Source organism: Nicotiana tabacum, chromosome 14 (genome assembly GCF_000715075.1).
Source record: "Nicotiana tabacum cultivar K326 chromosome 14, ASM71507v2, whole genome shotgun sequence".
Taxonomy (NCBI): Eukaryota; Viridiplantae; Streptophyta; class Magnoliopsida; order Solanales; family Solanaceae; genus Nicotiana; species Nicotiana tabacum.
Genome location: NC_134093.1, coordinates 1,403,884 through 1,428,787, shown reverse-complemented (window position 1 = coordinate 1,428,787; position 24,904 = coordinate 1,403,884). Strand labels below are relative to the sequence as shown.

The 24,904-nt window shown below is 36.5% G+C and overlaps 1 protein-coding gene across 21 annotated transcripts in view; it reads left to right on the top strand.

Moving 5' to 3' along the window:
- The first annotated feature begins 2,546 nt into the window (after positions 1-2,546).
- Positions 2,547-24,904, top strand: part of LOC107794505 (histone-lysine N-methyltransferase ATX2) — a 70,278-nt gene continuing 47,920 nt past the window's right edge. For 17 of the 21 annotated variants that reach the window (XR_012698487.1, XR_012698481.1, XR_012698479.1 and 14 more), the window contains exons 1-24: positions 2,547-3,977; positions 4,061-4,112; positions 4,206-4,280; positions 4,367-4,586; positions 4,856-4,979; positions 5,091-5,195; positions 6,168-6,355; positions 6,815-6,907; positions 7,012-7,109; positions 13,232-13,402; positions 14,403-14,540; positions 14,747-14,794; positions 15,264-15,381; positions 15,464-15,529; positions 15,618-15,679; positions 16,273-16,329; positions 17,059-17,127; positions 17,248-17,446; positions 17,630-17,911; positions 18,249-18,310; positions 18,435-18,512; positions 19,507-19,602; positions 20,440-20,543; positions 20,620-20,765. Coding sequence is in view for 5 of the 21 variants with exons in the window: in XM_075229174.1 (XP_075085275.1) it covers positions 2,749-3,977; positions 4,061-4,112; positions 4,206-4,280; positions 4,367-4,586; positions 4,856-4,979; positions 5,091-5,195; positions 6,168-6,355; positions 6,815-6,907; positions 7,012-7,109; positions 13,232-13,402; positions 14,403-14,540; positions 14,747-14,794; positions 15,264-15,381; positions 15,464-15,529; positions 15,618-15,679; positions 16,273-16,329; positions 17,059-17,127; positions 17,248-17,446; positions 17,630-17,911; positions 18,249-18,310; positions 18,435-18,512; positions 19,507-19,602; positions 20,440-20,543; positions 20,620-20,761 (3,876 nt within the window). In the remaining 16 variants the exon portion in view is untranslated. Of the gene's footprint in view, positions 3,978-4,060; positions 4,113-4,205; positions 4,281-4,366; positions 4,587-4,855; positions 4,980-5,090; positions 5,196-6,167; positions 6,356-6,814; positions 6,908-7,011; positions 7,110-13,231; positions 13,403-14,402; positions 14,541-14,746; positions 14,795-15,263; positions 15,382-15,463; positions 15,530-15,617; positions 15,680-16,272; positions 16,330-17,058; positions 17,128-17,247; positions 17,447-17,629; positions 17,912-18,248; positions 18,311-18,434; positions 18,513-19,506; positions 19,603-20,439; positions 20,544-20,619; positions 20,766-24,151; positions 24,381-24,904 lie in introns of those variants that run through there. The other 4 variants (XM_075229175.1, XM_075229172.1, XM_075229176.1 and 1 more) reach the window with 4 other exon arrangements.

The following is a 24,904-nucleotide window of genomic DNA, read 5'->3' as shown; positions in this document are numbered from 1 at the left end:
AGTACTAATCATTAACCTCGTACTTAATTAAAGAACGTAATTGTTTTAAAGAACTTTATTGTTTCCTTTTATTAGTTTTTTAGTTAAAGAATAATTTTATTACTTGCTTGTACGGTGACGTAAGGCAAGTAGTGAACCTCATTTCCAATCTTACAAGTTTTGTTCCAAAATTTCAAGTTCACATTAGAAACAAACAAATATTATAAAATATTTTTTTTAATCCTAAATCTTTATCGTATTTTTTGTATGTTATTATACAAGCACAAAACCCCGTAATAAAAACTTTATAGATTTATCTTTACAAAAAAATTTAAATCTCAATTATAGTATTCACTAGACTAAGGGTTCGATAAAGCCACGAAAAGTATATTTCTAAATACCAAATTTACATTTGAAGGCAATATTGTCGAATGGAGTATATTCCTTTTTTTTAAAATATAAGTTCCACCTCTTTCAATGAAAAATCCGCTAACATTTTTAATGTAATACAATTTTTGATCAATCACATTGTGTTTTTATAGACGTGTCTTCAATTACTATATTTAAGCACATATGAAATTTCGTATAATAAATCCATTATCTTGACATATTATTTTAATAATCAACACGGAATAACGCTAAAACTTTACTATAGGTGTGCAACGCACGTACACTAAAATAGTTACTAAAAAAACTTTATATAGGGGTTTGCGGGCGTGCATATGTTGTGCTTACGTCATGTGTGTATGTACATATATTACACATGCATTGTACTATTTATAATCCTTAAAACACACGTTTAAAATGATAAGAAAATAATATATAGTAACTTTATAAAGAAAAGCTCAAACGGAAATGACACATTATTTGCGCGAAATTCAAATATTTTCACACCAGATCGAAATAACGGAATTTTAAATAGCGTAACGAACTTTTAAATCTAGAGAATCGTAACAGTAATGCTATTGATAAAAATTCAAAAACTTTTTAGACGGTGAGTACGTCTTAATTTTCTTTTTAATTTATATTTAGCCGTCTTTAATACTTCATTTACTTAAAAAAAGCCTATAACTTTTTTTATATACCTCAAATAAAAAATATTCTAATTAAAGCGAACAACAAATCTAAAGGAGGAAGAAGAATTCTTAGAAACTTTTTCATACCAAACAGTATGATATTCAAAAAATCAATTATAGACCTTTCATCCTTAACAATATCAAACTTAGTTAGATTTTGATATCATCATTTTAGTTACTATAAATAACAAAATACCTATATATATGTTGTGCTTTACGCCGTGTGTGTATGTACATATATTACACATGCATTATACTATTAATAATCCTTAAAACACATATGCTTAAAATGATAAGAAAATAATATATAGTAACTTTATAAAGAAAAGCTCAAACGGAAATGACACATTATTTGCGCGAAATTCAAATCTTTCCACACCAGATCGAAATAACGGAATTTTAAATAGTGTAACGAACTTTTAAATCTAGAGAATCGTAACAATAGTGTTATTGATAAAAATTCAAAAACTTTTTAGACGGTGAGTACGTCTTAATTTTTTTTTTTAATTTATATTTAGCCGTCTTTAATACTTCATTTACTTAAAAAAAGCCTATAACTTTTTTTATATACCTCAAATAAAAAATATTCTAATTAAATCGAACAACAAATCTAAAGGAGGAAGAAGAATTCTTAGAAACTTTTTCATACCAAACAGTATGATATTCAAAAAATCATTATAGACTTTTCATCCTTAACAATATCAAACTTAGTTGGATTTTGATATCATCATTTTAGTTACTATAAATAACAAAATACCTATATATATGTTGTGCTTACGCCGTGTGCGTATGTACATATATTACACATGCAATGTACTATTAATAATCCTTAAAACACACACGTTTTAAATGATAAGGAAATAATATATATTAACTTTATAAAGAAAAGCTCAAACGGAAATGACACATTATTTGCGCGAAATTCAAATCTTTTCACACTAGATCGAAATAACGGAATTTTAAATACCGTAACGAGCTTTTAAATCTAGAGAATCGTAACAGTAACATTATTGATAAAAATTCAAAAACTTTTTAGACGGTGAGTACGTCTTAATTTTATTTCTTTATACTTAGCCGTCTTCAATACTTTATTTACTTTAAAAAAACATTTGTAACTTTTTATACATACCTCAAATAAAAAATATTCTAATTAAATTGAATAATAACAAATAAAAAAGAGGAAGAAGAATTCTTAGAAACTTTTTCATACCAAACAATATGATATTCAACAAATCATTATAGACTTTTCATCCTTAACAATGTCAAACTTAGTTGGTTTTTGATATCATTATTAGTTACTATAAATAACAAAATATCCAAAACGATTTGATGCAAATGCCATTAGTAACAATCTTATCGATGTCAAAATATCCAAAACGATTTGATGCAAATGCCATGAAGCGTATGTTAACAAAAATAAAAATAAAAAATAAAACAAATAGTAGCAACAAGTAAAAGTGAAACAGTCCTCCTCTTCCACCTCCATATAAATAAGCCGTGTATCGCCCCTACGGCGGGAAACCATACCTTTTTCCCCAAAACCTCCCTCCAAAAGCACCAATCACTCTCCCTCAAATTCCAATCCCCCATTCTCTCGAACCCTAAAAATCCCAATTCCAATACCAATTCAGCTCAAAATCTTCCATTTTCACACAAAACTAGTGAATAAAATCAACTTTTATTCCCCAATTCAATGGCGTTTCCTATCGACGGAGACGCAAAACCTAATCAAAATCAGCAGCAGGTTGATGACGTAGACGATGATAGAGGCGATAGAGTGACGCCGTTAAAATACGTTCCGTTGTGCGATGTTTACTCCGCTACTTCACCTTACGTCGGCGGCGCTACTGGATCCAAAAAAGTTGAAGCCGCTCGCAAAATCCTCCCACATTTCGACACCGACGACGATCGCACCAAACATTATTCACACACACAGCACATTTACTCAATGTCCGCAACGAAACCACCTCTTACTCACTTCTACACTCGCCGCCGTAAAAGGAAACGACAGGATGAACCCTCGTTTTACGACACGTTAGAGTCTGGATCAGTGAAATTAGGTAGTTGCAATGGCGATGTGGGCGAAGAAGAGGAAGCGGGTAGAAAGTATAAGGAGAAGCAGAAGAGGAAAGCGAGTGTGAAATTACGGAATTTGTCCAATGGCAATAGAGAAGATGAGTGCGAAGACAAGGAAATGGTTGTAAAGAATAAGGAAAAACAGAAGAAGAAAGTGGACAATTCAAAGCTAGTTTTTCGGCCCGTGAAAATAGGGAATTTTGTGAATGGAGATAGAGAAGACGAGGGTGAAGACGAGGAAATGGTTGTAAAGAGTAAGGGGAAACAGAAGAGAAAAGTGTTTAATTCAAAGCTAGTTTCTCGGTCAGCTAAACTAGCCAATTTATCGAATGGGGACCTAGAAGACAAGGGCGAAGATGAGGAAATGGTTATAATGAATAAGGAGAAGCAGAAATTAACCAATTTTTCGAATGACAGTAGAGAAAACCAGGGGGAAACTGAGGGCGAAGAAGACAAAGTGGTTATAAAGATCAAGGAGAAGAGGAAGGTGGGGAATTTAGAAGTAGTGAATATGTGTGTCAAGAGTGAGAGGGACAATGAGGGAGAAGATGATGTAGTGGTTGTGAAGCATAATAAGAAGAAGAAGGAGAAGAAGAGGAGGAAGGTGGGTAGTTCGGAGCTGGCAAATTTGGGAGTGGATGATAGTGTTATGTTGAATGAGTCTTGTTTGAGAGAAACTCGAAATAGTGCTTGTAAAAATAAAACTGATACCAATCACAGTAATAATGACTGTAAAGATTCTAACTTTAGGGGTAACAACATTAAGAAGCGAAAAGAAAATTCTGTTTTGGAGAATCACTTGAGTAGCAAAAGCTCAGGGTCAATTCGCACCAAGAAATGGGTTTGGTACTTTTTTCCCTTGTTCAATTTTATGCTTCGTATGTATGTGTTATCATGTATGAAAGTGTTTGGGTTTGTGCGGTTTACAGGTTGAGTTTTGAAGGAGTTGATCCCAAGAAATTTAATGGACTACAATGTAAGGTGTGAATTGATCAAACTTAGAATGATTAGAATGTACTGTGTACTTTTGTTATTATCAGTTTAAGAGACTAATTGTAGAGTCTTTGTTGATAGGTGTATTGGCCATTAGATGCTGATTGGTACTCTGGTCGTGTAATTGCATACAACTCTGAGACTGGACGGCATCATGTAATTGATTTTCTGGCTCCTTTTCGTATAAATTTTGTTTGATCTTTTGAGGTAAGTGTGTGAAACAAGTTTTGAGTCCAATGCAGGTGAAATATGTAGACGGGGATGAAGAGCATTTGCTTTTATCAAATGAAAGGGTCAAGTTTTCTGTTTCACTTGAGGAGATTAGTCGTTTGAAGTTGAGATCCAGTGATACGAGTCCTGAAACTGATGGAATTGATGTTGATGAGATGGTTGTATTAGCTGCTACTTTGGATGACTGTGAAGCTCTCGAGCCTGGAGATATTATATGGGCCAAGCTGACTGGTAAGTTATGTCCTTTATTTGCTACTTCTGAATTTTTCTGAGCTTTTGATAACTTCTGGTGTGATTTGCAACTATATCATGTCCACTCTATGGTTACACACAGTCAATAAGCAGCTAGGAAGAAGCTCTCAAAGTAGAAGAAATAACAAAGATAAAAAATTTTAGCAACTAAATTTTGCATGGTTGTTTACTTCCCGGAACAAATGTGAGTTCAAAATCTCTCAAATGGCAAATATCTGATTTTTCATTGGTTTTATTGGCCAATACAGGTCATGCCATGTGGCCGGCTATTGTTCTGGATGAATCTCTTGCTGGTGGGCGTAAAGGTCTAAACAAAGTTTCAGGGGAAAAATCAGTTCTTGTGCAGTTTTTTGGCACCCATGATTTTGCTAGGTGTGCATTTTGGAAGTTTATTTTGAATGTAGTTGGAGTTGTATTTACTATTTAAGCAGTATGCTCAATTACTTCGTTGTGGGCTTATGAAACTTTGTTATTGAATTCCAGGGTTAAATTAAAGCAAGTTATATCTTTCCTGAGAGGGCTTCTTTCTTCATTTCACCTCAAGTGCAAAAAGCCAAAATTTGTTCAAGGTTTGGAGGAAGCAAAAATGTGAGCCTTGTTGATCCGAGTTCATTTTTTTTTGTGTCATTTTGTCGTTACTTCACCGGGATTAAATGTTTTGCATGTCCTATATTTGTAGTTTTCCGTCCGTCTGGTCCTTTGCTAGATATTGTTCTTTCCATTTTATGTCTGTCATTACAATAGGGAAAGCTATTGTATTAAACTAGTAGAAATGCTTCTTAAAAGGTTGATGCATACATTATATTCTTCTCATGTGAAAGCTTTGATGATTAAAGACATGATTCCTGTATTTGTATTTTTTTTGCATTTTTAATTTTTCTTTTTCACATGCATTGAACTTTATGGCCCCACTATGCACTATTCAGCATGGCCTTAGATCATAAGGTTGTCTCATTGGTAACTTGACACTGTTAATATAATACAGTGAAGCCAAATAATTGGATATGTTTCTTGCTAGAATTGTTAGGTGTTAATTTAGGCCTTTGGTCTTATCTTAGCCTTTATCTCAGTTTAACATAGCAACCCATAATTACCAATATTCAGGTGCATGTGCTATATAATTTGCTTTGATCCTTTAGTAATATTAGTGTTGGACTTCCAGCCAAAACATTGTGATCGATGTTCATTGTATTGGAAGAACACACCTTAAAATGCCTTCATTTTCCGACTTTAAGTTCTACTTTAGTTAACAGATAATTAAATAAGTTACACCCATCCATGCCTAAAATCTACTGTTCATTATTTTCCTCGTCTTATGGAGTTCAAAGGTTTCTATTGTCCTTCGTGAAGCATGCTGACTTATAAATCAAAAGTCTGGTTGTGAATTTAAAGTTAAAAATTTCTTGTGCCTTTTTCTTTGTTCTGTCTGCAAAGAAGTTTCCTTTTACCTGTATATGCTGTATTGCTGCCTTTGGTTTGTGTATCTTTGTATCTTCCTACCTAGTATTAGCTCGGTTTCTAGGTTTGTACTGATTTCATACTTCTGTTTTTCTTGATCAGGTATCTTACTGAACAGAAGCTCTCAAAGAGGATGCTGCGGATACAGAATCGTATCACTGCTGATAACAATACTGAAAGCGAAGAAGGTGAGGGCAGTTCTGATTCAGAGGATGAAGGGTTGAGGAGAAAGCTTGAGGATATCAGAAGTTGTCCATTTGAATTGGGGGACTTGCAAGTAGTTACCCTTGGTATTTTTTCAAATCTTAGATGCTTACTGGAGAGCAAAAGAATGCAATAATATTTTATTGTATTGGGTGTGTTTTATATGTTTGAGATTGAGATTCTCATTCTTCCAGATGTATCAGAAACCATTGACCATTCCCCACCCTCTTCACCCTTCTTACATCATGAGATTTTTACCTCCAATTAGATAATCTGTAATTCAATATGGTTTTACTACTTTAGTATATAGCTATCCCAACAGTTGATTGATTGGTTTAATAAGATTCTATGGACATAAGCTAATCAGTCATTTTGTCCATGAAAGCCACCTCTGTAACATATTATCTGCCAAACTGCAGTGTTCATTTTTCCCCTCTATTTTGTTGAGTAACATTCCCTATTTTCATAATTTGACTTGATGTTTTCTCTTCACTTGATGAATATTTGATATATATCAGTCTTCATTGTGCAAATGTCCTGTACAGGGAAAATAGTAGAAGATTCAGAGCTCTTTCGAGATGAGAAATATATCTGGCCAGAAGGTTATACTGCTGTGAGGAAGTTCCCTTCTGTAACAGGTAATTTGTTCATATTTCCTTCTCCAGCAACAGTTCTGCTGTGCCTTTGTTTGAATTAAGTGGTATAAAATTAATCCATTTCTTCTACTTCTCAATTGGGCCAGATCCCGGTGTACGTGTCTCGTATAAGATGGAGGTACTGAGAGATCCTGATTTCAGGACACGGCCTTTATTTAGAGTTACGTCAGATAGTGGAGAGCAGGTATTCTGCAATTCAATGATGTCAAATCAAGTTTTTATTTTTTTCTTTAATTGCTTCATTCATTCACTTATATGCTCTATTCTCCTTTGATTCTGCAATTCAGTTTTTCAATTGCTGTCAAGTTCCACGGTCTCCTATCTGACTTACGAAGGCACTGAGTATATTATTGTCACAATTAATTTTATAGCACCTTTTTGAAACAATGGGCCTCTTGTTCAGATTCTTCATATCCATTCCAGAATCTGAGAGGAACTTTTCTTTTTTCACCTTTTGCTAAGAAATGTTGTGTTCAAAGTACTAGTGCTTGTGAACTTTAAGCATTGGATAGAAGTTATCTATAGATGTAATAAAGGACTGACTGATCTATTGAAGCTCATTAAGCTTTTCAATTAGATGAAAAGGACACTACACTATTCTCTCTTATAAAACAAGACTGATGCCCGAAGAGTAAAAAGGTCAATCATGCTCTGCTGATAAAAAGAGGGTCAATCATACTCTAAGATTGAGTTAAAGGACTACAAGGTGGAGGACAAGACCAGACAAAATGGATTGAATTAAATTGTGAATTTGATGATCTCAAGCACTTTGAGATCCCATAGGAATGCCTGGAGAGAACATAAGTTCTTACATTATGTTCTGTTCAGATACTGCTGTTGAATGCTTAAAACAGTATTTGTCTCTTTTTTCTATGTTAGTTTATAGATATGTATAGTGTAGTCTTGTCCCACATTGGAAGAGGAGTAATATCTCCTTGTAGTGTATAGCTATAAATAGGGACCTCTTGTATTGTATTTATCATCCAATATCAATAACATATTTTCTCCCGTGCCTTCTCACATGGTATCAGAGCATTAGTGAGAAAAGATCGCTGTGCGTTATTCCAGCGTTAACCGGGAAGAAAGAACTTAGTCATCGTATAATTTTTCCGGTGATCTAAGGCTTGTCTAAGTGAAAGTCACTTTCTGTCGGTGTTGTGCTAAAACCAACACCACCACGAGGTAGATCACCCTCCGACTACCAACCCCTGAAATTTTATCCGGCAAAAAAGCCGCCACGCTCCTCCACGCGCCGGCAACAACTTTTCTGGCGAGGGTTCCGGCCACTTTCCAGCCATTTTTTCGCTAAGCTTCTTCAGGACAGTGTGCTCTCCTCAAAATTCCGAGCCTACCCATCTAATTCAAATCAAATTCCGGCCACTTTTATATTTTTCCGGCGTGAACAATGACCTTTCTGGCCATTTTTTGAAAATATTTCTTCAGGACAGCTTGCTCGCAAAGGAATTCCGAGTCTATCCATCCTGGTTACAACAAATTCTGACAATTTTGGAATTTTCCGGCGAGCTACAGTGTTTCCGGCATGAACAGTGTTCTGTTTCCTGCTGTAAACAGTGTTTCTCAAGCTATTTCTTCAGTTTTCTCACATGAGTTACTTATTTTCACTATTTCAAGTTAACCATACTACTACAAATTGTAGCGACATGGGAACCGATGCTTTTAATAGTCGGATGGTTTCTTTAGCAGAGTATATTGAGTTCCTTCAGTATAAAGCATGTAAGCAGACATCTTCTGAGATAACTTCTGTTGTTCAAACAGGTAATAACGTGACTTGTTTCTCCCAATCTTCATCCTCTGAGTCTTGGGTCATTGATTCAGGTGCATCAGATCATATTTCTGGTAACAAATCTCTTTTCACTACTATTTCGTATTCTCAATCTCTTCCAAAAGTCACAATGGCCAATGGGTCTCAAACCATGGCAACTGCAATAGGTCAAGCAAGCCCACTTCCTTCCTTACCTTTAGATTCAGTCCTTTATGTTCCCAATAGTCCTTTTAATCTCATAGCTGTTAGTCGCTTAGCCAAATCACTTAAATGCGTTGTTTTATTTGTTGATGACCATGTTTTTATATAGGAACGTAGTATGGGGCGGATCATTGGTACCGGGCGTGAATCAAACGAACTTTATTACCTTATCCTTGCTAAATCACATGGACTCACATCTTGTCTTCCTTCTACAACTTGTCCTGTTACTGATTCACCAGATTTATTACATAAACGGTTGGGACATCCCAGTTTGTCAAAACTTCAGAAAATGGTATCTGTTTTATCTCACTTGTCAGCTCTAGAGTGTGAGTCATGTCAGCTCGGTAAGCATACCCGCTCCCATTTCCCTTGGCGTCTTGATAATCGAGCAGAGTCATCTTTTACTTTAGTCCATTCAGATGTTTGGGGTCCTAGTCGGGTCAGTTCCACCTTAGGATTCTGCTACTTTGTCAGTTTCATTGATGATTATTCCAGGTGCACTTGGATATTTTTGATAAAAAATCGATCTGAGCTGTTTTCTATTTTCCAGACCTTCCACGCTGAAATTCAAAATCAATTTGGGGTTTCTATTCGCACATTTCGTAGTGATAATGCCCGAGAGTATTTGTCTTCCCCATTTCAGCAGTTTATGAAATCTCATGAGATTATTCATCAAACATCTTGTCCGTACACATCTCAACAAAATGGGGTAGCTGAAAGAAAGAATAGACATCTTATTGAAACTGCTCGTACCCTACTCATACAATCTCATGCTCTGTTGCGTTTTTGGGGGAAGCCGTTCTTACATGTTGCTATCTTATTAATCGTATGCCATCTTCAGCTATCCAGAACCAAGTTCCATTCTCTGTCATGTTTCCCCATTTACCTTTGTTCTCTCTTTCACCCCGTATCTTTGGAAGCACTTGTTTTGTCCATAACCTTACTCCAGGAACAGATAAGTTAGCTCCTCGTGCTCTTAAGTGCGTATTTCTGGGTTTCTCGAGAACATAAAAGGGGTATCGATGCTACTCTCCTGACCTCCAGCGGTACCTTATGTCCGCTGATGTTACCTTCTTTGAAACCCAATCATACTTCACAGGTTCGGGTCATCACTTAGATATTTCTGAGGTACTACCAGTTTCATCTTTTGGAGATTCAGTCACTCCAGCTCCACCACCTACAGCTCCAGTTGTAGCTCCACCACCTATAGCTCCAGTTGTAGCTCTACCACCTATAGCTCCAGTTCCACCACCTACAGCTCCGGTTGTAGCTCCACCACCTATAGCTCCAGTTCCTCCACATAATCCAGTTCAACCTTCTGCAGCTCAACCACTCTTGACTTATCATCGTCGTCCACATCCAGCATCAGGCCCAGGTGATTCACGCCCCGCATCAGATTCTGCACCTACTGCGGACTTGTCTCCTCTTAGTCAACCAATTGCACTCTGCAAAGGTGTACGATCCACACTTAATCCTAATCCCCACTATGTCGGTTTAAGTTATCATCGTCTGTCGTCACCACATTATGCTTTTATATCTTCTTTGTCCACTGTTTCTATCCCTAAGTCTACAGGTGAGGCACTATCTCATCCAGGATGGCGACATGCTATGATTGACGAGATGTCTGCTTTACATGCGAGTGACACTTGGGAGCTTGTTCCTCTTCCTGCAGGTAAGTCTACTGTTGGTTGTCGTTGGGTTTATGCAGTCAAAGTCGGCCCGGATGGCCAGGTTGATCGGCTTAAGGCTCGTCTTGTTGCAAAAGGATATACTCAGATTTTTGGGCTTGATTATAGTGATACTTTCTCTCCCGTGGCTAAAGTAGCATCTGTTCGTCTCTTTTTGTCCATGGCTGCTGTACGTCATTGGCCTCTTTATCAGTTAGACATTAAGAATGCTTTTCTCCACGGTGATCTTGAGGAAGAAGTTTATATGGAGCAACCACCTGGTTTTGTTGCTCAGGGGGAGTTTAATGGTTGTGTGTGCAGATTGCGAAAGTCACTATATGGTTTGAAACAGTCCCCTCGAGCTTGGTTTGGTAAGTTCAGCACAATTATTCAGGAGTTCGGCATGACTCGTAGTGAGGCTGATCACTCTGTGTTTTATCGGCTTTTTGCTCCTAATCTGTGTATTTATCTAGTGGTTTATGTTGATGATATTGTTATTACTGGTAATGATCAGGATGATATTACTAATATGAAGCAACATCTCTTTCAGCACTTTCAGACTAAGGATCTGGGCAGATTGAAGTATTTTCTAGGTATTGAGGTCGCTCAGTCTAGCTCAAGTATTGTTATTTCACAGCGGAAGTATGCCTTAGACATTCTTGAGGAGACTGGAATGATGGGTTGCAGACCTATTGACTCTCCTATGGATCCGACTGCTAAGCTTCTGCCTGGACAGGGGGAGCCTCTTAGAGACCCTACAAGATATAGGAGGTTGGTTGGCAAATTGAATTACCTCACAGTGACTAGACCTGACATTTCTTTTCCGGTGAGTGTTGTAAGTCAGTTTATAGATTCTTCATGTGATAGTCACTGGGATACAGTTGTTCGCATTCTTCGGTATATAAAGTCAGCTCCAGGCAAATGATTACTATTCGAGGATCGAGGCCACGAGCAGATTGTTGGGTACACAGATGCTGATTGGGCAGGATCACCTTTTGATAGACGTTCTACGTCTGGATATTGTGTTCTAGTAGGAGGTAATTTGGTCTCGTGGAAGAGCAAGAAACAGAATGTAGTTGCTCGATCTAGCGCCGAAGCCGAATATCGGGCCATGGCTATGGCGACGTGTGAGTTAGTTTGGGTCAAGCAGTTGCTCAAGGAGTTAAAGTTCGGAGAAATCAGCAAGATGGAACTAGTGTGTGATAACCAAGCTGCTCTTCATATTGCGTCAAATCCGGTGTTCCATGAGAGGACTAAACACATTGAGATCGACTGTCACTTTGTCAAAGAAAAAAATACTTTCAGGAGATATTGTTACAAAGTTTGTAAAGTCGAATGATCAACTAGCAGATATTTTCACTAAGTCTCTTACTGGTTCTCGTATTAGTTACATGTGTAACAAGCTCGGTACATATGATGTGTATGCACCGGCTTGAGGGGGGAGTGTTAGTTTATAGATATGTATAGTGTAGTTTTGTCCCACATTGGAAGATGAGTAATATCTCCTTATAGTGTATAGCTATAAATAGGGACCTCTTGTATTGTATTTATCATCCAATATCAATAACATATTTTCTCCCGTGCCTTCTCACATTCTCTATTTATGTGGCGCTGTTTGACTTGTCACAAAGTTTACGAAATAAAGATAGTCTTTTGAAAATTATGGTCTAAAAACAAGCCATAGACTTTTGTAGCTATAAATTATCTCATTACGGGTAAGAGGGGAAGTTTAAAGTTAAATTGTTTCTAAATTAGGAAGTATGATATCCTTTTCTGGATAGACTAAAAAAGAAAGGATGCCACATAAATTGGACGGAGGGAGTAATATTTATTGATTTGGGTGATAAACATCTTGTATGCAAGGAGCCTATGCCTCGAAGGGTTTTGGATTCTGATGATATACATGTGAATCACCTGTCAGACTGATGTATTCTTGGTTGCTAAATTATGGATAAGACACCTTGTTATTGAAAAATATCTTAGGCTTTTTGATTAAATTCTGTGGCATGCCTCTTCGGGTTTGACTTGGGTGTTTAAAGTACCTAGAGGTCCTGACAGGTCTGGCTTTGCTTGGCTTTTTTAATTAAGCTCAAGCTATGTTTGAACTTTACATTTAAGGCTCAAGCTTGAGCTTTGAAAGACTATTACCAGCTAAATCTTAGAAGTCCCTACCTTTCCGTCAGTAATATATAAAACAAAGTAACCAAGGATTTCTTGTGTTTTTGCACAACACTAATATAAGCTGTGGGAGATTTCAATGGAGATAATCAATGTGGTTATCTTTATTTTGTCACCGTCATCCTTATTCAGTTATTTGAACTGCTGGCTTGTGAAATGTTGAATCTCAGATGAATCATTGAGTATCTACGCTGTTGTGTGTCCGCTTGAGAGCTTGGCTAAGATGTGTATTGCTCTTTATCCTAGTAGGGGTTAATTTCAACTTTTAACATACTAGTGTTTAGCTCATAACTTTTAACATCAGCTTGCTGCCTTTTTCTCTCTCTAAGGGAAATAGCTGGCAATCATGGAAAACCTACTTGAACTGGTTTTTGTTTTCTTATCTAGGATTTGTTTTGCTTTCGAATAGGCATTAATGTTTAGCCTTTAGATGTTAAGAGAAGTGATAATGCTAATTGCGTGTACTTGTTTTTGCAGTTTAAGGGATCTACACCATCTGCTTCCTGGAATAAAGTTTACAAACGGATGAGAAAGACTCAAGTTGACAATTTTGACGAGTCAATATCTGGCGGTGAAAGCGAAAGGACTTTCGGATCGGGTTCTCATATGTTTGGCTTTTCTCACCCTGAAATTTTGAAACTTATAAAGGTATTATAGGTTGCTCTTCCGCTCAATTTTCACTTTATGGTGGTTCTGTTCCTTCAACTTTTGTTCTGTCTTATTATTGCAAATCTGAGCATGTTTTATATTATTATCATTGGCTCCAATGACTTTGAAGTTGTCTAGTACAGTTTTACTTTACTTGCGAATAAGATTTAAGTGAATATATTATGTGCTGTTTTGTTTCCTTATTCAACACTTCGGAGTCAAATTGTACCAAGCGATTAGACTTCAGAAGTGTTTGATAAGATAAGACGAACATTATATAAACATATAAGACCATTGCAACCTCTACTTAAATAAATTATTTTGCCTTATTAAAAAAGACCATAAAAATGCACTGCTATCTTCAAGTGTAGCTGAATATGGTGGATACCATTAATTGGTAAATATACTGTGCCATTTAACTATAAATATCGTATAGTTCTACTCTCCCATTATCTAGTTGTAATTGAAGGCAACATATGCTTTATGCCGTCGGTGGTGCATAAATGGAATTGAAGTCCCTTTTGAATATTTAGAGTTTTTCTTAAATATGTATCTCATGTACGGAGCAGAATCTGATATCCTTTTGGTGTAAACATGGACGGGTAGATGATAGTGAAACCCCGTCATAGTTCGTTGTATCTTTTGTATGGATAGCCTGTTTTTTTTTTTGGCTTCTCTTTTGCTGACTTTTAGTAATAGCAGCATCTTCTTACTGCTGATTTTTCATCTATTATATTAAAAAAAAAAGAATTTAGCAAAAAATAAGTTTTAAATCTATTGGACTTACTCAATCAAACAAAAATAGTTTGGCACAAGATCTTAAAGTAAGTTCATAATATAATTTAGCTTAGTGTTCCAACTCATAATATGGCGAGCGCATTGTTTAGTTACACATTAAGAAGTTTTAATCTGCGAATGACTTATTTGATGGAAGGCATTATTCTATATTTTGCTTATTTCTTTTTCTTCTGCTTGGCTAAGGCATATATTATACTGTCAGGAATTATCAAACTCCAGGCTTCTTGCAAAATCCTTGAAATTGGCGTCTTCGAAAAATCAAGATCTGCCTGCTGGATATAGGCCTGTCCGTGTTAAATGGAAAGATCTGGACAAATGCAACGTTTGCCATATGGATGAGGTTAGAATCTGCTTCATTTCTTATGCTTTTTCTACTTCCAGCAAATGAGTGATTTTTGAGATGTCTATTTTGCTTAGTTGGGTGTTGTTGTTATATGACAACTAGTGAAGTTGCATCTGATGATCCGTATCATTTTTTCTTTCCCTAATTGAGTAGTAACGATATAGTTTCTTCGGATCATGCTGATGTAGATTCTTCTTTTACAGGAGTATGAGAATAATTTGTTTCTGCAGTGTGATAAATGCCGAATGATGGTGAGTATACTAATCTCTGTCTCTCCTTTTTGAGACAAAGTATAGTAATGTATTTTCCCTTTTTATTTTAGAATTGAATGTTTCCAGCTTGCTATTTCTCTTATCCACACATCTATTATGCGGATGTGATAGCTGCTCGTTTTCTGTTAAACCTGCATAGAATTTTCTTTTTTATTTGTTATTGATCAAAGTGACTATTTACTTAACATGCGAAAAAGGACTACTTACTTTTGATACTTCCATATTGTATCAACTTTGAATTACGGGAGAACATTCCAGACATTACTTATTGATTTGACTCCGTTGTTCCTCCCTATGGGTGAACAGAACGTTTTATTACAAAATTTCTGTGTTGGTTGATGTTCTCTTTTACTTTTGATATTTGAGTGATACTTTGTTCTTATTTGGGCTTGAATATTTGATTCCATTCTTCCGGGTTAAAGTTCTTTGCTGGTCATGATTTGTTCAGGTCCACGCTAGATGCTATGGGGAGAGGGAGCCTATGGATGGAGTACTTTGGTTATGCAATTTGTGTCGTCCAGGAGCTCCAGTAGTCCCTCCCCCTTGTTGCCTGTGCCCTGTTATCGGTACTTACGTTTGCTTGCATGTTTTCTCTTCATTTGCCCAGCTCTTTTCTTGCTTCTGTGTCTTATTATAAATGTTATACAGGCGGTGCTATGAAGCCTACTACTGATGGACGTTGGGCTCATCTTGCTTGTGCCATTTGGATACCAGGTTATTATTTTTCTTTTTGTCACATTACTGATTGGTTATCGTTGTCGATAAGTGTTTTGATTTACTGATTATCTCTATCATGATTCAGAAACTTGCTTATCTGATATAAAGAGAATGGAGCCAATTGACGGTTTGAGCAGGATCAGCAAGGTACTATAGCAGTTCTATTTATCTTTTTATCATTGTCTAAAAACCCTTCAGTCTTGTCCTCTGTTGTTGTTTGCACTTTTAAAGGTACCAACCATGACTTTTTCATATTTCATGTGGCTATACTACTAAAAATGCCCAAGCCCCGTAGAATAAGTACGTTAGGCTCTCATAATTATGTTTAAACCCAAGATTGCCCCTATTTTCTTCTTCTTCTTCTATTATTATTATTGTTGTTATTATTATTATCTTGAATGATAATTCCACTATACCCCATCTTTTTTTATAAACCTTATCAAAAAAAGAAAACTATTTTTTTAAATTTTTTTATTGAGATTGTAAGCCATTTTTCACTTTTAATCCATTGCAATATATATGTAGATGGGACACCTAATTTTCCTAATTGGACTTTCAGAATATCTACCAGAATTACTTATACCTGTCATTATCTCATATCTTGCTTATTTATGCAATTAATTTTCATTGCTTAATTATCGAAAGGAAGAGAAGTCTTTTGTTGTGGAAGACGTCCACATAGATAGGGTTTGCCGCAGTTTCTTGTGATAATCTCTTCTTCTGTTTATTATTTTTTAAAGGACCGCTGGAAGCTCTTGTGTAGTATCTGTGGTGTTCCTTATGGAGCTTGCATTCAGGTAACCTTGTGATTTATATCCTAACCCCATTTCAATTTATTAGGAGATTACAAATATAGATTTAATTTTTTATTCTGTGTTCTGCTATTATCCTCAAATATATGGGCTCAAATATTAAAGAGTAACGATGCAAATTGGTAGCCTACGAACTGATTGGAAACGGATTGTGTTTGGATAAGATGTGACAGACTCTAGTCTGCCTCTGCAGATCCTTTGAAAAACTAATCCTTAGGAGTTCTGTTAATTGATCATTTCAAGAAAAAGAAAAGGACTTCTGTCAATTGTGACATTTAAGACATAATGTTTAGCTCTAATTTGATAGTCATTGGCTGATCCTCTTATCTTTAATGAAGTGGAATCTCTTTTCTTCTTTCTGCATTTTGTTTACAAGTTCTGCCGTCTCTCTCTCTCTCTCATGCTATCTTTCTTTTTGATGAAGTAAATGATATCACTGATGGCATCGAAAAGATGCATGTAGTGCAAAAAGATAATAAGTGCAAAAGTGAATTTGTTAGCTCCATTACAGGGCTCTCGCACTATCTTTCCTTTCTAATCTTTTCTTCCTTTCTTTGATTTCTTTAGTAGTTTTCTTTTCCTTCTTCTCTGTGTACTATAAATTTGATCTTTTGGGAGAGGCACTAGCATCCATGTCAATTGATTGAGTTCTACTTCATATATGCTTGTCCAACTTACTACTTAATTTGTTTCCCTTGTTACTTTGTCATGTAGTGCTCAAACCATACGTGTCGGGTGGCTTATCATCCTCTTTGTGCACGAGCTGCTGGCTTCTGTGTTGAGGTGATTTCTTCTTATTATAGTGATGGAAGTTTTTTTATGTGATGTATGGATTCTCCGCGTTCTTCTTTTCTCCTATTTGTTATGCTAACCTATCTTCTTTTGATGTTAACATTTTTATAGCTTGAGGATGAAGACAGATTGCATTTAATCCCTATGGATGAGGATGAGGAGGATCAGTGCATTCGGTTGCTTTCTTTCTGCAAGAAGCATAGAGCTGTATCTAATGAGCGTCCTGCTGTTGATGAGTGGGTTGCACAAAAAGCTTGTGAACATTCAGATTATACTCCTCCACCAAATCCTTCTGGATGTGCTCGCAGTGGTATGCTATTCTTATTCTCCATCACTACTTATGTGTCTCAGATCTGTTATTCCATTATCTGTTGTTTTCTGAAATGATTTTGGTTAATGCTTTATATTGATGGCATCTTTTGCTACTATTCTCTGTGTGAAATTGTTTAGCAGTGCATTTTATGATTCCTGATTTCTGTTTGTTAATGAATAGAGCCTTACAATTATTTTGGAAGAAGAGGAAGAAAAGAACCTGAAGTCCTTACAGCTGCATCCTTGAAGCGCTTGTATGTTGAAAATAGACCATATTTGGTTGGTGGCCACAGCCAACATGAGCAATTGAGTGATACATCATCTTCCTCATTTGCTGGTTCCAAATACACCGTTGACCTTCAAAAGCTAAAGTGTTCGCTGCTTGATGTGTCAAGGAGCATACTTTCCATGGTTGAGAAATACAACTACATGAAAGAAACCTTTAGAAAAAGACTGGCATTTGGTAAGCTGAATATTCTGTATGCCTTCACTATCTGAAGCAAATTTGAAATTGTCTTATCTGGATGTGTGCTGTATATTGTATACACCTGCAATCGTATTCTTGTCCTCTATTGTGTTTTCCATTGTTTAAGTGTTTTCTTGTGTTATTGTTCATGGTGGGAATAGAGCTACTGATCGAATAAAGCCAAAAATGGATCCCTTTGAATATTCTTGCTATCCCCTAACTAGATTATTTTGCTAGCTGGTGCTACTTTGAGCTCCTTTGTGCTCTTGTATCACCACTTCCCCCTCTCTTACAAGTAGCAATAATTTAATCTTGAGATTGTCATTGCCTCCAGGGAAATCCGGAATACATGGATTTGGCATCTTTACCAAGCTTCCTCATAAAGCAGGGGACATGGTAATTTGTCCCTTTCTTTATTACAGTGATATGATTTGAGAGAAAGTAGCTATATGAATATTCATGCGTATTCTTTTGTTGGAAAGTTTCAATACCAAGGACTGACAATTCCCTTGCTTAATAGGTAATTGAGTACACTGGAGAACTAGTTAGACCTCCTATTGCTGACCGAAGGGAGCACCTAATTTACAACTCACTGGTGGTAAGAACTATGTCATTGTTTACGATGTTTACATGTTGCTTGGTCATACTTGTGGTTTCCAAATGGTCATCTTTTTGATTTGCATGGTAGTAGTTATTTTTTTCATTGTTTGGTTATTGAAGATATAGTTTTGAACATTGGTTGGAGAGAAATGCAATCTTTATCACTTCTAAAAAGTATAAGCCAGAAAACACAATATGTGCTCTGGTACACCTTCATGGCTCCAAATACCCGGATTCCTAGTACTTTCGATACTAGTGGGCCATTATAGGGAGTGCTTGGCGGAATCCAATTGATGGCTGCAAATCTCTGAAAATGCTTCTTCTCCATATCTTTAGCTACAGATAGGCTCACGTTTCTTAATATCTTTCTTTATGTTTACATGGCCAATTTTTATTTCCCCCTTTAACTTGGAAGCAAGGAACATTTGCATTCAATAGAAGCAGATTGATAGTTATTAAATGTATGCTAAGCATATTTTTAACCAAAACATGTGTATTTTTTATGTCAGTTGACCTGATATTCTTTTTGAAGTGCTCTGCAAACCATGTGGGTTCATGCTCGTTTCAGAAGTAAGGGTTACATTCCACGAATACCTGCAGCAGAGAGAGGGGAAGAGGGGGGAGGGGTGCAATCCATAAATAAACTTATTTCCAAGTAAGGCTTGAAAAATGTACTTGCAAAAGTAAAATCCCAAAGTTGCATTGCTCTGCACAGGACATTTGGTCACAAGAAATGAATTTGTTGATCATGTTGCTTGTTCTGGTCAAGCTCAATGCTTAAGACATAGTAGTTGGAGTATCTATTGAAAGAAATTAGAAACCTTTGAGTTTCTTTTTTTTTGATTAATAGATACCTATAAACTTCATAAGCATATCCCTTTTTGATTTTGGTTGTTCCATTTTTGTGCACTGGCTTGATGAAGGATGAAAACTGCTTCCATTGGTGGTAATTATATTGTTTCACCATATAATAACATGATTTCTACTCTCAGGGTGCTGGAACATACATGTTTCGAATTGATGATGAGCGTGTTATAGATGCAACAAGGGCTGGAAGCATTGCACATTTGATCAATCATTCATGTGAAGTATGCAAAATCCTCCTTTACCTATTTCCATGTTTCTTTAATGGTTTTATTCTCTTGGGGGACGGGGGTAAATGTTTCTTTCCTCACTAGATGGAGAACACCCGCATGACATGAACAAAGACACCATGTGTTTATCGCCATAAACATGGGTCTGAAAATATAATTGTGGAACTGGTCTTTTTCAATTGAGTGGACAAATTATAATTGGTGTGCTATTGAAACATCTTTATTAATATATGCTTTACAACTTATTCTTTTCTTGGATGTATTCTTCTGTTAGATTACATATGCGCAGATGCATATGTATAAACAAAGTTTAACAGTCTAATTGGAGCTTACCACCCTCAAGAAAACTCCTGTTGGGTCTCCATGTTTAACATCTAAATATAGATCCATCTTTTAACGGCTTCAGGATTTGTTGTGACCTTGGATCCCTGGGAGGGACAGAATATTTTCTCTTGAAAGGTTACTTTTGATTATACCAGCAAGCAACTTTTATCTGTTAAGTCTAAGCTACCCTCTTGTATTTCGGAGAGCACTTCTTATTAGGACCTTTGGGATGGCATGAGAATGCCAAGTGAGTTGGTGAATAAGCCTTTACCTGACTTGTCAGCTGTTACTTTATGTTGTTATGGAGCCAGATCTAAGCATAATGTATCATCGGTAAACACATCCAGATTCCTCGACATGATCCAAATATACGTTTCATTGGCTAGCCAGTGGGTTTATTTGTAAAGACTGCTGCAATGGAGAATGTAGTGGAGTTTTTGATTGCTAGTACTTAAGAAGACATTCTGTAATTGAGCTGCAGTTCACCACTTTCAATTTTTTGTGCAGCCAAATTGCTACTCAAGAGTTATAAGTGTCAATAACGATCAACATATAATCATATTTGCCAAACGAGATATTAAACAATGGGAAGAACTGACATATGATTACAGGTTTTTCCATCATCTCGCTCAATTATTTTGTCACTCCCATCTCTGGTGTGTTAAATTGTATTTGTTCACGTTGCAGATTCCTTTCTATCGATGAACAACTTGCGTGTTATTGTGGCTTCCCAAGATGCCGAGGTGTAGTAAATGATACCGAAGCTGAGGAACGAATGTCGAAGCTGTATGCACCACGCAATGAGTTAATAGACTGGGGAGGAGAATAAAGAGGTATGTGAACCCGTTTATCGTTTGCTTTTTATTTATTATCCAGGATACATATTATTCCAATCTGTATGATGATGGTAATTTATTTGGCATGTTATTTCTATTGCTGTACATTTATGTCATGCTAGTAATGATATACAAAGTAACATTTGAGAAGGATTTTGAGAATAATCTGTTCACCTCATCCTATTCTGCTCCTCTATGACAACTCACTATACACTCTTTTCCTCTTTGCAGTTGCCTATAGAAAAGAATTCATATTATATATATATAAATGCCATAAAGTTCTAGTTACAAAGAACTTGCTCATATTATGGGTTTAGACAAGAGTTTGGCATTGACCCCGTACTTCTTTGCCCTAGTTATTTCCCGTGGTATATGCTATTTGCAGACAATGTTGTGTTAATTTGTCGAAGCTAGCAAAAGTGTTAACCTGAAGCTTGAACTATGGAGAAGCACCCTAGAGAACAAGAGTTTTAATAAGTAAGACTGAATATATGCACTACAGGTTTAGCTAGCACAAGAAGAGTGAAACTGAGATGTGATAGGATGGGATAGTGGTGCATAAAAGCAAACACTTCAGATATCTAGGTTCGATGTTCCCATAGAACTGTGTGATGGATGAAGATGTTACACATAGAATCATGTAGGATTGGTCAAGTTATGGGAGTAACAGGCCTCTAAAGTCCAGCATATACACAAAAAATGAGTGTCGCAGAGATGCGAATGTTAAGATGGAAGTGCGGTCATACAAGATTAGAAATGATCAAATTGTGCTTGGATAAAAGGAGGAAAGTCAATTGGGATGGTTTGGTCATGTCTTATATTGAAGGAAGTTGTCTCGGAAGACCTACAATTTCTTCAAGTCCAGAGTCGGTGCAAACAACGGTAGAACGTAAGAAAATCCTTGTAGGCGGTACCAATTAGTTGTGATTAAGGTTTAGTTCACTAGGAATACTTTTCTCTAGTCAGAGATTTGATAAAGAACTTCCCTTTAGGGCATAAATCAATTAAGCTTGTAATATGCAAGTTCAAGATTGAAACGGCACAAGCAATTGCAATGGCAAGTTGGCAACACACACATTCGTTGGTCGTTTTTGAGTAGCTTACTGAAGGAGAACTGAAGCAGCTCTCTTTCATAGACCACCCATATTTATCAGCATGGAGTAGCACAATTGGGAACCAAACCCAGATTTATCTAGCTTATTTATCTCAAAAAGAAAGAAAGAAAGGACAAAAAGAGGTTAAGATATTTTCAGAAAATTCAAACCCTTCAGTTGAGATACGAGACATGGATACTCCCCAATCCTTGGGTAGAATGCTGGTAAAGAATCCCATTTAGACATAAAACTAACTAATTTTTAGCCTGGGTTCTTGCTCCATGCACCAATGAGGAATACAGATGTTCCTAAAGGATCAGACCATGGAAGATACATCTTTGACTCCTGAGAATGGCTAGTTTGAATCTTTGGTGGGAGACAAATGATTGTCTTAGCTCTTTATTGGGCATCAAACTAATGCTATGCTCTTTGGCCACATTTGGGAAATTTGAGGAAATCCATCATAATGTAACTATTTCTGGAGTTTAGGCATTTGGTCTCTTTCTTTGACTCTCTTTGGCAACTTTTTTTCTGATGACGGTGGTGTCGCACCGTCAACCGGACAACTTACTACAACAAGAGATGATTGCAATTTCTTATTGTGGATATCTTCCTCCTTTCTTCACTCTCAATATTCTAAAATCCATGGGCTGATTCTTGTTCGATAAGGTCAGACCTCCATTTAGATTATAACTTCAAGCGAGGTACTATTCCATGTATTTCTTGACATATTTAGCTCCATAAAAGTTATAAGTTTTTCCTCTTTTCTCCACTTTCAATATTCCAAAGTCCATGGTTGCTATCTCCTTAGAATTTCATCAAACCTCTATTTAGATTTTAATATCATGCTATGACCTATGAGGCAGCGTTCCATGAATATTTGGCTTATTTTGTACCGGAAGTCCGATACGGAATGATTAAGTCTTCTTCTACAAAAACTTTTTGATTCATCTATTGAGAAAGGCAGTCACTAGTATGCTTGAGTGGCGTAACAAACTGTAATTGCTACCCACTAAAGGCATCTTTGGGAACTTGAGCTGAAATGGTGATGCTTTTGGCTTCAAGGACTGCTACTTCGAAACTGAGTGAACTAGTCTGTGTATGTCAGTTGGTCCTATTCTAAGATGCTTTGTAAACAATTAACTGTTAATTTGTCGTAGTTTGTTTTGATGCAAGCTTCTTCTGAGTGGGAACAAGGTGAATTAAGCATAGGTGGAGTCGTAGCAAAAGTTTGATGAGCTGCTACTGTTAGTGCTATGCAGTTTTGAAACTTAAATGTTCATTGGAAGCTTTTGGGTGATTTAGGAGGAAAAGAGAAGTTAAAAGAGGAATAGTGTGTCTGATGCATGAACGTATAATGATATATAGAATCATAATTCTATATTTCACTTGTTACATATCTGACACTTTGTCCTGGCTTCTACATCTATTACAATTTTCTCGTTAGGGTGCTCACTTGGAGCCGTTCTCTGCCTGCTATTGAGTCCCTGTCGAGCGTTTGCTTTCTCTGATCCAGTCAGTGTAGTGAACTTTAACTGCTTTGTTTACTATGACCCTTTAGTTAGAATGTGAACAATTTTGTGAAGAATATGTTTGGTACAGATATTAGACTGTATACCTACAATGTGGGAAGCATACAGAAAATGCAACAAAAAAGTTTGGCCATAATATATATAGGTAGGTAGGTGGTGAATTTGCGGAAAGGAAATAATTTGTTAGTAGAGGTACAAGTGACAAGTTGGGAATGCATTATATCCTGAATTAAGATTATTGAACCAACAGTGGCAGCCAACTATTTGCCATTGGAGAGTGTTGCTGAAAACCTTAAGAGCGCTCTTTTATTCTTAAAGATCGTTCTATCCTTCTTAGATAAGAATTGATATTAAACAATATGCTTGTATTTTCTGTAATGATGATAACAATAATGTAAAATTATAAAATCACTGCAAAAGTGGCGATTTAGCATTTTGTGATATCTGAGCTTGATGAGGACCAACATTCCATTGACCTTCTGCTCATGGAACCATGTACCGGACATCAGTGATATTTTTCTCTTGTCCACCTTTTGTTTATCCTTGGTTTTTGGTGTCTTCTTGTTTTCATTCTCTCTATTTTTCACTTTCCTTTCCTTTCCTGAGTCATATTCTGGTTCCTCTAGCACATCAATTCATGCGTTTATGTAGTGCCAGTTGCTGAAAGTAACCTCATTCTTCATCTTGTGCATCAACTTTTCACTCATGATCATCTTCGTGTTTTCCATATACTAATAACAGTTTCCCTCTTGTGCAGAAGTCTTCCCTTCGAAGTGACGTGTCTTTGGTCGCTTGCTCCCTGTTACCTACTACTAGCTGGTTCAGATGTCCATATATTGCTCCAGTACTTGCAATTTTTTTCTGCCTTTTCTGCTAAGGCTAGAGTTGTTCTGGAGCTTGCGGCTTTATATATTCCCCCGCTTCCCATTCTTACCATGAATGTCTCTGTACAGAATTACCCAATTAATCTATACTTTTCTATTTCATTTATGTCTTCCTTAGTCGGTATCCATGCTGCCTAATTCTGTGTTGCAATTTGAGATATTGTTGTTGCAATTAAGGCGCCATGCTCTTTTAATCTCAAGTTTTTCTTGCAAGTGTCATCATACAGGAGTAAAGGCCTCCTAATAGGGGAAAAGACTGGTTGAAGGAAATGAGCTTTCTTCAGGTCATAGTTCCTTGCATAATTGCCTCTCCCTTCAAGAATATGTAATTCGGAGAAGGAGTTAGGAGGTAATGAACTTTCCTTAGACTGTAGTTCTGATATAACTTAGTGTGTAAAGCACACTTCATAAGTAAAAATGAATCATAAGCAACCATAGCACATTTAGGGCAAAACTATGCATTTTTGAATGATATAGTGCCTGCATCTTTTTGATGACAATGATGGATTTCAGGATGATCTATGGGGTAGAGGTGGTCTGGTGAGCATCTATCAGTTAATCCTTTTTGCACGGAACTATTCTGATTACTCTGCTGATAGGTAATTTCTTTGGGAGGGAAATGTAGT